The sequence below is a fragment of the Salvelinus sp. IW2-2015 genome, unplaced genomic scaffold (assembly GCF_002910315.2).
Source record: "Salvelinus sp. IW2-2015 unplaced genomic scaffold, ASM291031v2 Un_scaffold2080, whole genome shotgun sequence".
NCBI lineage: Eukaryota > Metazoa > Chordata > Actinopteri > Salmoniformes > Salmonidae > Salvelinus > Salvelinus sp. IW2-2015.
In genome coordinates, this window is record NW_019943421.1 from 94350 (window position 1) to 106991 (window position 12642).

Sequence of the window (12642 nt, forward strand, 5' to 3'; positions counted from 1 at the left end):
CCTGCGTCCGTTATGGGTCCGCGGTCAAACGACCACCCCTCATCACTGTCAAACGCTCCATGAAACACTTCTGCGAGCAGGCCTTTCTAATCGACCTGGAAGGATATTGACCTCATCCCGTCAGTTGAGGATGCCTGGTTGTTCATTAAAAGTGCTTTCCTCTCCATCTTAAATAAGCATGATCCTTTCAAAAAATGTAGAACTAAGAACAGATATAGCCCTTGGTTCACTCCAGACTTGACTGCCCTCGACCAGCACAAAAACATCCTGTGGCGTACTGCACTAGCTTCGAATAGTTCCCGCGACTTTTCAGGAAAGTCAGGAACCAATATACACAGTCAGTTAGGAAAGCAAAGGCTAGCTTTTTCAAACAGAAAATTGCATCCTGCAGCATTAATTCCAAAAAGTTTTGGGACACTGTAAAGTCCATGGAGAATAAGAGCACCTCCTCCCAGCTGCCCACTGCACTAAAACTAGGAAACACTGTCACCACCGATAAATCCACGATAATCGAGAATTTCAACAAGCATTTCTCTACGGTTGGCCTTGCTTTCCTCCTGGCTACCCCTACCCCGGCCAAAAGCTCTACACCTCCTGCAGCAACTGGTCCAAGAGCCCCCGCTTCTCCTTCACCCAAATCCAGACAGCTGATGTTCTGAAAGAGCTGAAAAATCTGGTTCCCTACAAATCAGCTGGGCTAGACATAATCTGGACCCTCTATTCCTAAAATTATCCGCCGCCATTGTTGCAACCTCTATTACTAGTCTGTTCAACCTCTCTCTCGTATCGTCTGAGATTCCTAAAGATTGGAAAGCTGCCGCGGTCATCCCCCTCTTCAAAGCGGGAGACACTCTAGACCCAAACTGTTACAGACCTATATCTATCCTGCCCTGCCTTTCTAAAGTCTTCAAAAGCCAAGTGAACAAACAGTTCACCGACCATTTCGAATCCCACCGTACCTTCTCCGCTACGCAATCCGGTTCCGAGCTAGTCATGGGTACACCTCAGCCACGCTCACGGTCCTAAACGATATCATAACCGCCATCGATAAAGACAGTACTGTGCAGCCGTCTTCATCGACCTGTCCAAGGCTTTCGACTCTATCAATCGCCGTACTCATATCGGCAGACTCAACAGCCTTAGTTTCTCTAATGACTGCCTCGCCTGGTTCACCAACTACTTCTCAGATAGAGTTGAGTGTGTCAAATCGGAGGGCCTGTTGTCCGGACCTCTGGCAGTCTCTATGGGGGTGCCACAGGGTTCAATTCTCGGGCCGACTCTTTTCTCTGTATATATCAATGATGTCGCTCTTGCTGCGGGTGATTCTTTGATCCACCTCTACGTAGACGACACCATTTTGTATACATCTGGCCCTTCTTTGGACACCGTGTTAAAAAACCTCCAAACGAGCTTCAACACTTCACTTCAACACCATACAACACTCCCTCCGTGGCCTCCAACTGCTATTAAATGCTAGTAAAACTAAATGCATGCTCTTCAACCGATCGCTGCCCGCACCCGCCCACCCACCTAGCATCACTACTCTGGACAATTCTGACTTAGAATATGTGGACTATAAATACCTAGGTGTCTGGTTAGACTGTAAACTCTCCTTCCAGACTCATATTAAGCATCTCCAATCCAAAATTAAATCTAGAATCGGCTTCCAATTTTGCAACAAAGCATCCTTCACTCATGCTGCCAAACATACCCTCGTAAAACTGACTATCCTAACGATCCTTGACTTCGGCGATGTAATTTACAAAATAGCCTCCAACTCTCTGCTCAACAAACTGGATGTAGTCTATCACAGTGCCATCCGTTACCAAAGCCCCATATACTACCCACCACTGCGATCTGTATGCTCTCGTTGGCTGGCCCTCGCTACATATTAGTCGCCAAACCCACTGGCTCCAGGTTATCTATAAGTCTTTGCTAAGTAAAGCCCCACCTTATCTCAGCTCACTGGTCACCATAGCAACACCCACCCGTAGCACGCACTCCAGCAGGTATATCTCACTGGTCATTCCCAACTTAACAAGATTCAACAACTGAGACATAAACTGAACAAGTTCCACAGACATGTGACTAACAGAAATTGAATAATGTGTCCCTGAACAACGGGGGGGTCAAAATCAAAAGTAACAGTCGCAGCCACCAGCTGCGTTAAGTACTGCAGTGCATCTTCTCCTCATGGACTGCACCAGATTTGCCAGTTCTTGCTGTGAGATGTTACCCCACTCTTCCACCAAGGCACCTGCAAATTCCCGGACATTTCTGGGGGGAATGGCCCTAGCCCTCACCCTCCGATCCAACAGGTCCCAGATGTGCTCAATGGGATTGAGATCCGGGCTCTTCGCTGGCCATGGCAGAACACTGACATTCCTGTCTTGCAGGAAATCACACACAGAATGAGCAGTATGGCTGGTGGCATTGTCATGCTGGAGGGTCATGTCAGGATGAGCCTGCAGGAAGGGTACCACATGAGGGAGGAGGATGTCTTCCCCGTGACGCACAGCATTGAGATTGCCTGTAATGACAACAAGCTCAGTCCGATGATGCTGTGACACACCACCCCAGACCATGACGGACCCTCCACCTCCAAATCGATCCCGCTCCAGAGTACATGCCTCGGTGTAACGCTCATTCCTTCGACAATAAACGCGAATTCGACCATCACCCCTGGTGAGACAAAACCACAACTCATCAGTGAAGAGCACTTTTTGCCAGTTCTGTCTAGTCCAGCGATGGTGGGTTGTGCCCATAGGCGACGTTGTTGCCGGTGATGTCTGGTGAGGACCTGCCTTACAACAGGCCTACAAGCCCTCAGTCCAGCCTCTCTCAGCCTATTGCGGACCATCTGAGTACTGATGGAGGGATTGTGCGTTCCTGGTGTATCTCGGGCAGTTGTTGCCGCCGTCCTGTACCTGCCCCGCAGGTGTGATGTTCGGATGTACCGATCATGTGCAGGTGTTGTTACACGTGGTCTGCCACTGCGAGGATGATCCGCTGTCCGTCCCTTCTCCCTGTAGTGCTGTCTTAGGCGTCTCACAGTACGGATATTGTAATTTATTGCCCTGGCCACATCTGCAGTCCTCATGCCTCCTTGCAGCATGCCTAAGGCACGTTCACGCAGATGAGCAGGGACCCTGGGCATCTTTCTTTTGGTGTTTTTTTCAGAGTCAGTAGAAAGGCCTCTTTAGTGTCCTAAGTTTTCATAACTGTGACCTTAATTGCCTACCGTCTGTAAGCTGTTAGTGTCTTAACGAGAACAACCATCCCAGCTCTGCAGATTTTCGCTGCGAAGAGACAGAATCATTAGATCAGTATGTTTTGTGGTACTGCCATATGTAACTTGTTTTGGTCGAAGGTCCAGGAATGGCTGAATTTCAACATTTACCTGGACTAACTCTGCAAATAGCACTGCTGGGTGATTTGAAAACCTAGTCACTAGTCAATCGATCAATAATATAATAATACTCTTAGCAAAAATGTTTATCTTTCATTTATAATCTGTAGAAACTATGAGAATAGAAAGGTTCAGAACTTTTGTGAAGCATCACAGCACAGTGTAAAAATATATGCCAATACAATCAACTGGATGGTGTTCAGAGATAGATGGGAGGGTTGAGTGGAGCTGAAGGATGACTTAAAACAACAAGATAACTAATGTAAAATATAAATATATAAAATGGAAGTAGAAGCCATTAGTGTCTCCAATTAGGGGAGGGTGGTAGGGAACATAATAAAGGAAAATATATTTACAAAAAAATATATTGGGAGTTGGAAATGGTGCATTACATTGATGGAAGCTACAATCTTTCTACAATGTTACAGTTAATAAAGAAAAAGAAAGCAAAACCTCGGTGAGAAACCACAGTCACCACGTTGCTCCTTTCATAGTTCTATTGATCCTGTATTGATCCTATATTGACCCTGTCATCAGCACATGTTATGGTATGACTGCCAGGGACCAGGTGTGTCAGATCTACAAATATGAAAGGAGCAAAGTTAGAGGAAGACCTGCCTCAGTCTCTTGAACCCTAATGGAGTGGTATTTTTCACACACACACACACACCACACACACACACACACACACACACAACACACACACACACACACACAACACACAACACACACACACACACACACCACACACACAACACACACACACACACACCACACCACACACACACACACACACACACACACACACACACACACACACACACACAACACAACACACGTACACACACACACCACACGTGACCATGGCCCTGGAGATGTGAAACCTGCTGAGGATGCAGATGTGACCAAAGGTTCCGCTTTGGTTCCAGTTCCTGGGACATAACACCCCCCCCCCTCTCTCTCTCTCTCTCTCTCTCTCTCTCTCTCTCTCTCTCTCTCTCTCTGTCTCTCTCTCTCTCTCTCTGTCTCTCTTCTCTCTTCTCTCTCTCTCACTCCTCTCCGTCGTCTCCTCATACTACAATCACACAGCATACAGTATTGTACAATATTGTGCATCTTCTCTACTGCAGGTAAGTCTTTTATTTGACATATAACCAGATATAACCTGTGATAATATATTAACTTCTGTCCTCTGCTGCTGTAGTTTGTGTCAGAACAGTTGAACTGAACTTGTTTATAAAGTTGTTAAATCAGCATGACTTTCTGTCTTGGATATACACAGGTTTTTGTGTTGTAGACATAATTAAAACACAAGATTTCAGCTGATGTTGATCGTTTTATCTCTCCTCTCCTCTCTCTACTTTCTCCTGTCCGTCTCTTCTTCCTCTCAACTCTCTACGCTTTCCTCTCTCCTCTCTTTTCCAGGTCTCTCTTCAGTGGTTGCTATGGTCTTGTTTTTGCATTGCTATGGGAGCTATGCTCTCATTGGCTCTGCTGCTGAACTGGTTACCATGGAGACGTGTACATCGGCGGACGCCGTGGACTGCATGGTTTCCCAGGGTTACCAGGAAGGGAGCGACGAGATGGAGAGACGGGGGAGAAGGGAGTGCCAGGTACACCCCCCACCGCCCGCCCACCAGGTACATTCCAGGGTACATGATCACATCTCAAAACGTTCCCTCTTTTGTCCAGGTGTTGTATCTGGACCAGGCCAGAGACCAGAGGGGGGCCAGAAGGGGGAGCCGGGTGTGAAGGGAGCAGTTGGGAAGCTGGGTCGTAGCGGTGTGAGAGGAGATAAGGGATCCCCAGGGCCAGAGGGACCCCAGGGAGAGCCAGGGGAGTCGGGCTCGGCAGGGTCTCTGCTCCATTCTGCCTTCAGCGTGGCCAGAGGCACCGCCAGCCCTCCAGAGAAGGCCAGCCCCATCAGATTTACCTCGGTCATCACTGATGTTAACAAGGACTACAACACAGAGACGGGACGCTTCAGGTAACGCCGGGCTACACGACTTTTCTAAATTCTAACATTGCTGAGGCTCTCACAACGATCCTGTAGTTTTGTCTTGCCAACGTACGTAGGTCTTCTCTTGGTTCTGACGATTCTCGATACCAAGCTCTTAACGTAGCTAGAACGAGCTGTGACGAGTCAGACATTCACGCTTGCCATACAAAGTTGAAATATCTAGCCAATACATTTTGAATTGAATATCATTGCTTGTGAATATCAGAGTTGTAACCATTTGACACATTGGCTAAAGCAAATACCAACCCATAGTACTCATGTCTCCACATTCTGGAAAACAACGGCATCATCTCACTGGCTTCTCTTCTGAGCTCTCATTGGCTATTGCTGGCCACTGTTCTCAAAACGTGTCATTACATATATCACACTACAAGAGCATTGCAGATTTTATGCCGATAAAATCAAAACATTTGAACATTTTGGGCCGTCTGGGACTGCTCAAAGAGGGGGATCTTAGCCCTCAGATAACATCTCTGACCTGCTCTGTGCTGTCTGTATGCCCGAGTAGGCAACAACATTGGGATTTTGTCTCGGATCTTAAAAATGTGTCTAGGAAAGTTAAATCAGGGCCAGAATCATGTCGTGTACGCCTTGTCCGACTGTCTGAGATATCCTTTCAATGCTGAGAGCCCGTACCGCAGCATTTAATGTCAGCAGAATGAAGTCGCTCGCGACGTGTACAAGGCAAGCAGGTACGAGCTCCGCAAATCCAATAGGGCTGCAAAAAAGACAATAGACTCAAACTTGAATTGATGTTCGACAACTCAGACTTGCGACACGTGGCAAGGACTACAGACTATAACAGACTGCAAAGAGAAATCGAGCTGTGTGGTGCCCACCGAAGCCTCCCCCCCAGACGAGTTTAACACATTCTATGCGTGCTTCGATGCAGACAATACCGAGCCATCCAGGAAGACTCTTGCTGCTCCAGACAACCAGGTGCTTTCCCTCTCCGTGACTGACGTGAGGAAAACTCTCAGAAGAGTGAATACTCACAAAGCTGCCGGCTCAGATGACATCTCTGGCCGCGTCCTCAGATTGTGTGCTGACCAGCTGGCTGGCGTCTTCTCGGACATCTTCAACCTTTCCCTGTCCCAGGCTGTAGTCCCCACTTGCTTCAAGGAGACACTCCCTGTCACGCTGACCTGGTCGTCATGAAGTTCTTCGAGAGGCTGGTCATAGCCCACATCAAGGCCAGCGTGCCAGGCACACTGGACACACTAGTGAGGAGGGAACCCGATCCACATCAACGGCAGTAGAGAGAGTCAGCAGTTTGAAGTTCCTCGGCGTCCACATCACCGAGGACACGACGTGGACCAACAACACCACCACTCTGGTCAAGAGGGGGCAACAGCGTCTCTAGTTCTTAAGGCGGTGAAGATATTCTGCACGCCGCCCCAGGTCCTCTCCAAATACTACCGCTGCACCATCGAGAGCATCCGGACCAGTTGCATCACAGCCTGGTACAGGAATTGCGCCGTCCACAATTGCAAGGCCCTTCAGTGGGTGGTGAAGACCATGGTCCCACACATCCAGGACAACTACTTGACACGGTGCCCGAGGAAGGCACCCGGCATCATCAAGGACCCCGCACACCCCAGCCAAAAGCTGTTCTCTCCCTTACCGTTGGGCAGACGGTATCGGAGCACGAGGTCTGATACCAACAGGTTCAGAGACAGTTTCTATCTACAAGCCATCAGACTGCTGAACACTTAATCTGGACTGACCACCTGCTCTGATTCTCCACACATTAGCACACACCCACACATATATCCATTCATCCACACAGACACAGGTATCAAATAAAATAAAATAAAATGTATTTATTTAGCCCTTCTTACATCAGCTGATATCTCAAAGTGCTGTACAGAAACCCGGCCTAAAACCCCAAACAGCAAGCAATGCAGGTGTAGAAGCACGGTGGCTAGGAAAAACTCCCTAGAAAGGCCAAAACCTAGGAAGAAACCTAGAGAGGAACCAGGCTATGAGTGGTGGCCAGTCCTCTTCTGGCTGTGCCAGTGCTAGTCAGCCAGTCAGTCAGTCAGTCAGTCAATCAGCTAGTCAGCCAGTCAGCTAGTCAGTCAATCAGCTAGTCAGTCAGTCAGCAAGTCAGTCAGTCAGTTGTCAGCCAATCAGCTAGTCAGTCAGAAAGTCAGTCAGTCAGCTAGCCAGTCAGTCAGTCTGTCAGCCAGTCAGTCAGTCAGCTAGTCAGCCAATCAGCTAGTCAGTCAGTACGTCAGCTACTCAGTCAGTCAGTCAGCTAGACAGTCAGCTAGTCAGTCAGTCAGTCAGTCAGTCAACCAGCTAGTCAGTCAGCTAGTCAGTCAGTCAGTCAGTCAGTAAGTTAGCCAGCTAGTCAGTCAGCCAGTCAGCCAGTCAGTCAGCTAGTCAGTCAGTCTGTCAGCTAGTCAGTCAGCCAGCCAGTCAGTCAGTCAGTCAGCCAGCTAGGTCAGTCAGCTAGTCAGTCAGTCAGTCAGTCAGTCAGCCAGCTAGTCAGTCAGCCAGTCAGCCAGTCAGTCAGCTAGTCAGTCAGTCAGTCAGCCAGTCAGCCAGTCAGCCAGTCAGTCAGCTAGTCAGTCAGTCAGTCAGTCAGCCAGTCACCAGTCAGCCAGTCAGCTAGTCAGCCAGCCAGTCAGTCAGTCAGTCAGTGTCAGCAGTCAGTCAGTCAGTCAGCCAGTCAGCGAGTCAGCTAGTCAGTCAGTCAGTCAGTCAGCTAGTCAGCCAGTCAGCTAGTCAGCCAGTCAGTCAGTCAGCCAGTCAGCAGTCAGTCAGTCAGTCAGTCAGCTAGCCAGCTAGTCAGCCAGTCAGTCAGCCAGTCAGTCAGTCAGTCAGCTAGTCAGTCAGTCAGTCATCAGTCAGTCAGTCAGCTAGTCAGTCAGTCAGTCAGCTAGTCAGTCAGTCACTAGTCAGTCAGCTAGCCAGCCAGTCAGTCAGTCAGCTAGTCAGTCAGTCAGCTAGCCAGCCAGTCAGCTAGTCAGTCAGTCAGCTAGCCAGCCAGCCAGTCAGTCAGTCAGTCAGTCAGTCAGTCAGCCAGTCAGCTAGTCAGTCAGTCAGTCAGCTAGTCAGCCAGTCAGTCAACCAGTCAGTCAGCTAGCCAGCCAGTCAGTCAGTCAGTCAGCTAGTCAGTCAGTCAGCTAGCCAGCCAGTCAGCTAGGCAGTCAGTCAGCTAGTCAGCTAGTCAGCCAGTCAGTCAGTCAGTCAGCTAGCCAGCCAGTCAGTCAGTCAGTCAGCTAGTCAGTCAGTCAGCTAGTCAGTCAGTCAGCTAGTCAGCCAGTCAGCTAGTCAGCCAGTCAGTCAGTCAGCTAGCCAGCCAGCCAGTCATCGTCAGTCACAGTCAGTCAGCTAGTCAGTCAGTCAGCTAGTCAGTCAGTCAGCTAGTCAGTCAGTCAGTCAGCTAGTCAGTCAGTCAGCTAGCCAGCCAGTATAGCTAGTCAGTCAGTCAGCTAGTCAGCCAGTCAGTCAGCTAGCCAGTCAGTCAGTCAGTCATCAGTCAGTCAGTCAGTCAGCTTGTCAGTCCGTTCGTCCATCCATCCATCCTCTCTGGCTGTAGGTGCCGCGTGCCGGGGACGTACTACTTTGTGTACCACGCGTCGTCTGAGGAGAGACTCTGTTGGTGTTCAAACTGGATGGAACCAGTCTGGCCTCCTTCTGTGACCTGGTGTACGGGGGCACAAAGAGACAGGTACACACACACACACACACACACACACACACACACACACAACACAACACACACACACACAACACACACACACACACACACACACACACACACACACACACACAACACACACACACACACACACACACACATACATAACACACACACACACACACACACACACACCACAGCAACACACGCACACACACACACACACACACACGCACACACAGAAACCCACACATACTGTCGTGGAAAATCATTTCAAATACAACGCTTATCAGAACTTGTAAATTCAAACATGCTCTTTATTACAACTGTACAGCCAACTGGCATGTCCCGCGGAACACACCCCGCGGAACACCCCCTCTTCCCAGCCCCGGCTCCAACATTTATACACAAAATAGCATATGGGTCCACCCCATATGCAAATCAAATAAACATACTCCCCTAATCTTTTTGCCATCATTATCTTTTTTAGTTCAGGCTTCCTGCTTGTTCACGCCTACTAATGCCCATTATCTGCTTTCAGTTAAATTATAATAGTAGCCAGACCCATGCTTGTCTAAAAATAATATATGTCATCTATCCATAGGCCTATATTTAACTCAATGCCCAGCATGTTCTCTGGTATGTCCTTATTGGAATTGGCAGACTCTATGTCTCTTCTTATCATTAGTGTCCAGTTGCTTTAGGCATATTCTCTGGTATGTGTGCTTTTAGTGGAATGTGTAGACTATAAGTCTAGTGTGTCCAATTGTTTTAGGTGCCCATGTGTCTGGTCAGTCTGTCAGCACAATGGAGAAAATAAGAGGGCCAGAACGTCCCTTAGTATATCTCCATTACCACAGTCTCATGATCAACGTGAACATGTGGTTCGTTACTTAATGTTCAGCTGTCTTATGTCTTTATATGTTATCCAGTGTCTATGTTACTACTACAATACACACACATAGTCAAACACACACACACACACGCAAGAACACACACGCACAAACACACAAACACAATGTTAACCTCTCCTCTCTCTCCTCTCCTCTCCTCTCCTCTCCTCTCCTCTCTCTCCTCTCCTCTCCTCTCCTCTCCTCTCCTCTCCTCTCTCCTCCTCTCTCTCCTCTCTCTCTCCTCTCCTTCTCTCCTCCCTCCTCTCCTCGCCTACTCCTCTCCTTCTCCTCCCTCTCCTCCCTCTCCGCCCTCTTCCTCTCCTCTTTTCTCCTCCCTCTCCTCTCCTCCCTCTCCCTCTCCTCCCCTCTCCCCTCTCCCTCTCCTCCCCTCTCCCTCTCCTCCCCCTCTACTCCCCTCTCCAGGTGAATTCGGGGGTCTGGCTACGTACTTGAAAGGATCGAGGAGGTGGTTAGAAGACCAACGATTCAACGGCATGACGGAGAAACCTAAGGGAACAGCTCTTCTCTGGCTCCTGCTCTACCCTCACTAATCTGAAGGGAACAGTCTCTCTCTCTGGCTTCCGTTACCTGTCACTAACCTGAGGGAACAGTCTCTCTCGGCTTCCTGCTCTACCCTCACTAACCTGAAGGGAACAGTCTTCCTCTGGCTTCCTGCTCTATCTCACTAACCTGAAGGGAACAGTCTCTCCTCTGGCTTCCTGCTCTACCTCCACTAACGCTGAAGGGAACATCTCTCCTCTGGCTTCCTGCTCTACCCTCACTAACTGAAGGAACAGTCTCTACTCTGGCTTCCTACTCTACCTCACTAACCTGAAGGGAACAGTCTCTCCTCTGGCTTCCTGCTCTTACCGCTCACTAACCTGAAGGAACAGTCTCTCCTCTGGCTTCCTGCTCTACCCCACTAACCTGAAGGGAACAGTCTTACTCGGCTTCCTACTCTACCCTCACTAACTGAAGGGAACAGGTCTCTCCTCTGGCTTCCTGCTCTACCCTCACTAACCTGAAGGGAACAGTCTCTCTCTGGCTTCCTACTCTACTCTCACTAACCTGAAGGGAACAGTCTCTACTCTGGCTTCCTACTCTACTCTCACTAACCTGAAGGGAACCGCTCTTCTCTGGCTTCCTGCTCTACTCTCACTAACCTGAAGGGACAGTCTCTACATGGCTTCCTACTCTACTCTCACTAACCTGAAGGGAACAGTCCTACTCTTGGCTTCCTGCTCTACTCTCACAACCTGAAGGGAACAGTCTATACTCTGGCTTCCTGCTCTACCCTCACTAACCTGAAGGGAACAGTCCTTCTCTGGCTTCCTGCTCTACTCTCACTAACCTGAAGGGAACAGCTCTACTCTGGATTCCTGCTCTACCCTCACTAACCTGAAGGGAACAGTCTCTCCTCTGGCTTCCTCCTCTACCCTCACTAACCTGAAGGGAACAGTCTCTCCTCTGGCTTCCTGCTCTACCCTCACTAACCTGAAGGGAACAGTCTCTTCTCTGGCTTCCTGCTCTACCCTCACTATATCTCTCTCTCTCTATCCCTCCATCTATCCAATCAATCAATAAATCAATCAATCAATTAATTAATTACTTGATAATGTACTTATATTATTCTGTTTTGAACAATAAAGGCGTTTTAACTCATGAGTTTTGGTGTTATTATCCATCACTGTAAAGGCATTTTGATTAAATGAATCAAGGTCAACTGTGTTTTTAAGCTGAACAGGAACAATCTCCTTGGTTACCGTTGGTATCTTCACCAGGGTTGGGTTGGGTCAAATACATTTAAATTCCAGTAAATTCAGAAAGTTTCCTCATTTTAAACCATTCAACAGAATTGGTATTGTGATTTCAGCGTACTTCCTGAATTGACTGGAATTGAAATAGAATTGTTCCAACCCTGCAATCCACGATGCTGTGTTTCGAATGGCACCCTATTCCCTATATAGTGCACTACTTTAGACCAGGGCCCTATGGAACCCTATTCCCTATATAGTGCACTACTTTAGACCAGAGCCTATGGCCCCTACTCCCTATATAGTGCACTACTTTAGACCAGGGCCCTATGGCACCCTATTCCCTATATAGCGTACTACCTTAGACCAGAGCCCTATGGCCCCTACTCCCTATATAGTGCACTACTTTAGACCAGAGCCTATGGCCCCTACTCCCTATATAGTGCACTACTTTAGACCAGAGCCCTATGGCCCCTACTCCCTATATAGTGCACTACTTTAGAAGTGAGCAAAACTAGAGAAGCTGTTCGACGGCTGACAGTGATTGCGAGAGGTGCAAAAAATCAAATCAAATTGTATTTGTCACATAAACGTGTTTAGCAGATGTTATTGAGGGTGGAGCTAAATGCTTGTGTTCCTATCTCCAACAGTATAGTAATATCTAGCTAAATGCTTGTGTTCCTATCTCCAACAGTATAGTAATATCTAGCTAAATGCTTGTGTTCCTATCTCCAACAGTGCAGTAATATCTAACTAAATGCTTGTGTTCCTATCTCCAACAGTGCAGTAACAACTAGTATAGTAATACAGTATAGTAATACCTAGCTCCATCAGTATAGTAATATCTAACAAGTAATATATAACAATTTCACAACAATGTTCACAATACACACAAATCCAATGTAAAGGAATGG

At 48.1% G+C, this 12642-nt stretch overlaps 1 protein-coding gene and 2 long non-coding RNA genes across 8 annotated transcripts; 2 read left to right on the top strand and 1 right to left on the bottom strand.

Annotated features, from left to right (window-relative positions):
* The first annotated feature begins 4454 nt into the window (after positions 1-4454).
* Positions 4455-10427, top strand: LOC112072903 (complement C1q subcomponent subunit C-like). Its single transcript, XM_070439968.1, is given in 7 exon segments — positions 4455-4539; positions 4835-4930; positions 4933-5022; positions 5102-5396; positions 8980-9038; positions 9041-9111; positions 10398-10427. Coding segments are annotated over 6 exon segments (621 nt in total). The 5' UTR covers positions 4455-4539; positions 4835-4854.
* Positions 10428-10461: 34 nt separating this feature from the next.
* Positions 10462-11508, bottom strand: LOC139024963 (uncharacterized). Of its 4 annotated transcripts, none has more exons than XR_011476361.1 (5): positions 11231-11508; positions 10921-11137; positions 10797-10826; positions 10665-10751; positions 10462-10481 (listed from the first exon to the last, which is right to left on the bottom strand). It is a non-coding gene; the product is annotated as an uncharacterized lncRNA (long non-coding RNA). The 4 variants fall into 4 exon arrangements; XR_011476359.1 differs by having other exon boundaries at positions 10665-10698; positions 10792-10826; XR_011476360.1 differs by lacking the exon at positions 10462-10481 and adding an exon at positions 10507-10526.
* LOC139024964 (uncharacterized) lies at positions 10594-11085 on the top strand. Of its 3 annotated transcripts, none has more exons than XR_011476365.1 (2): positions 10594-10630; positions 10960-11085. It is a non-coding gene; the product is annotated as an uncharacterized lncRNA (long non-coding RNA). The 3 variants fall into 3 exon arrangements; XR_011476363.1 differs by lacking the exon at positions 10594-10630 and adding an exon at positions 10642-10817; XR_011476364.1 differs by lacking the exon at positions 10594-10630 and adding an exon at positions 10861-10913.
* Positions 11509-12642: the final 1134 nt, after the last annotated feature.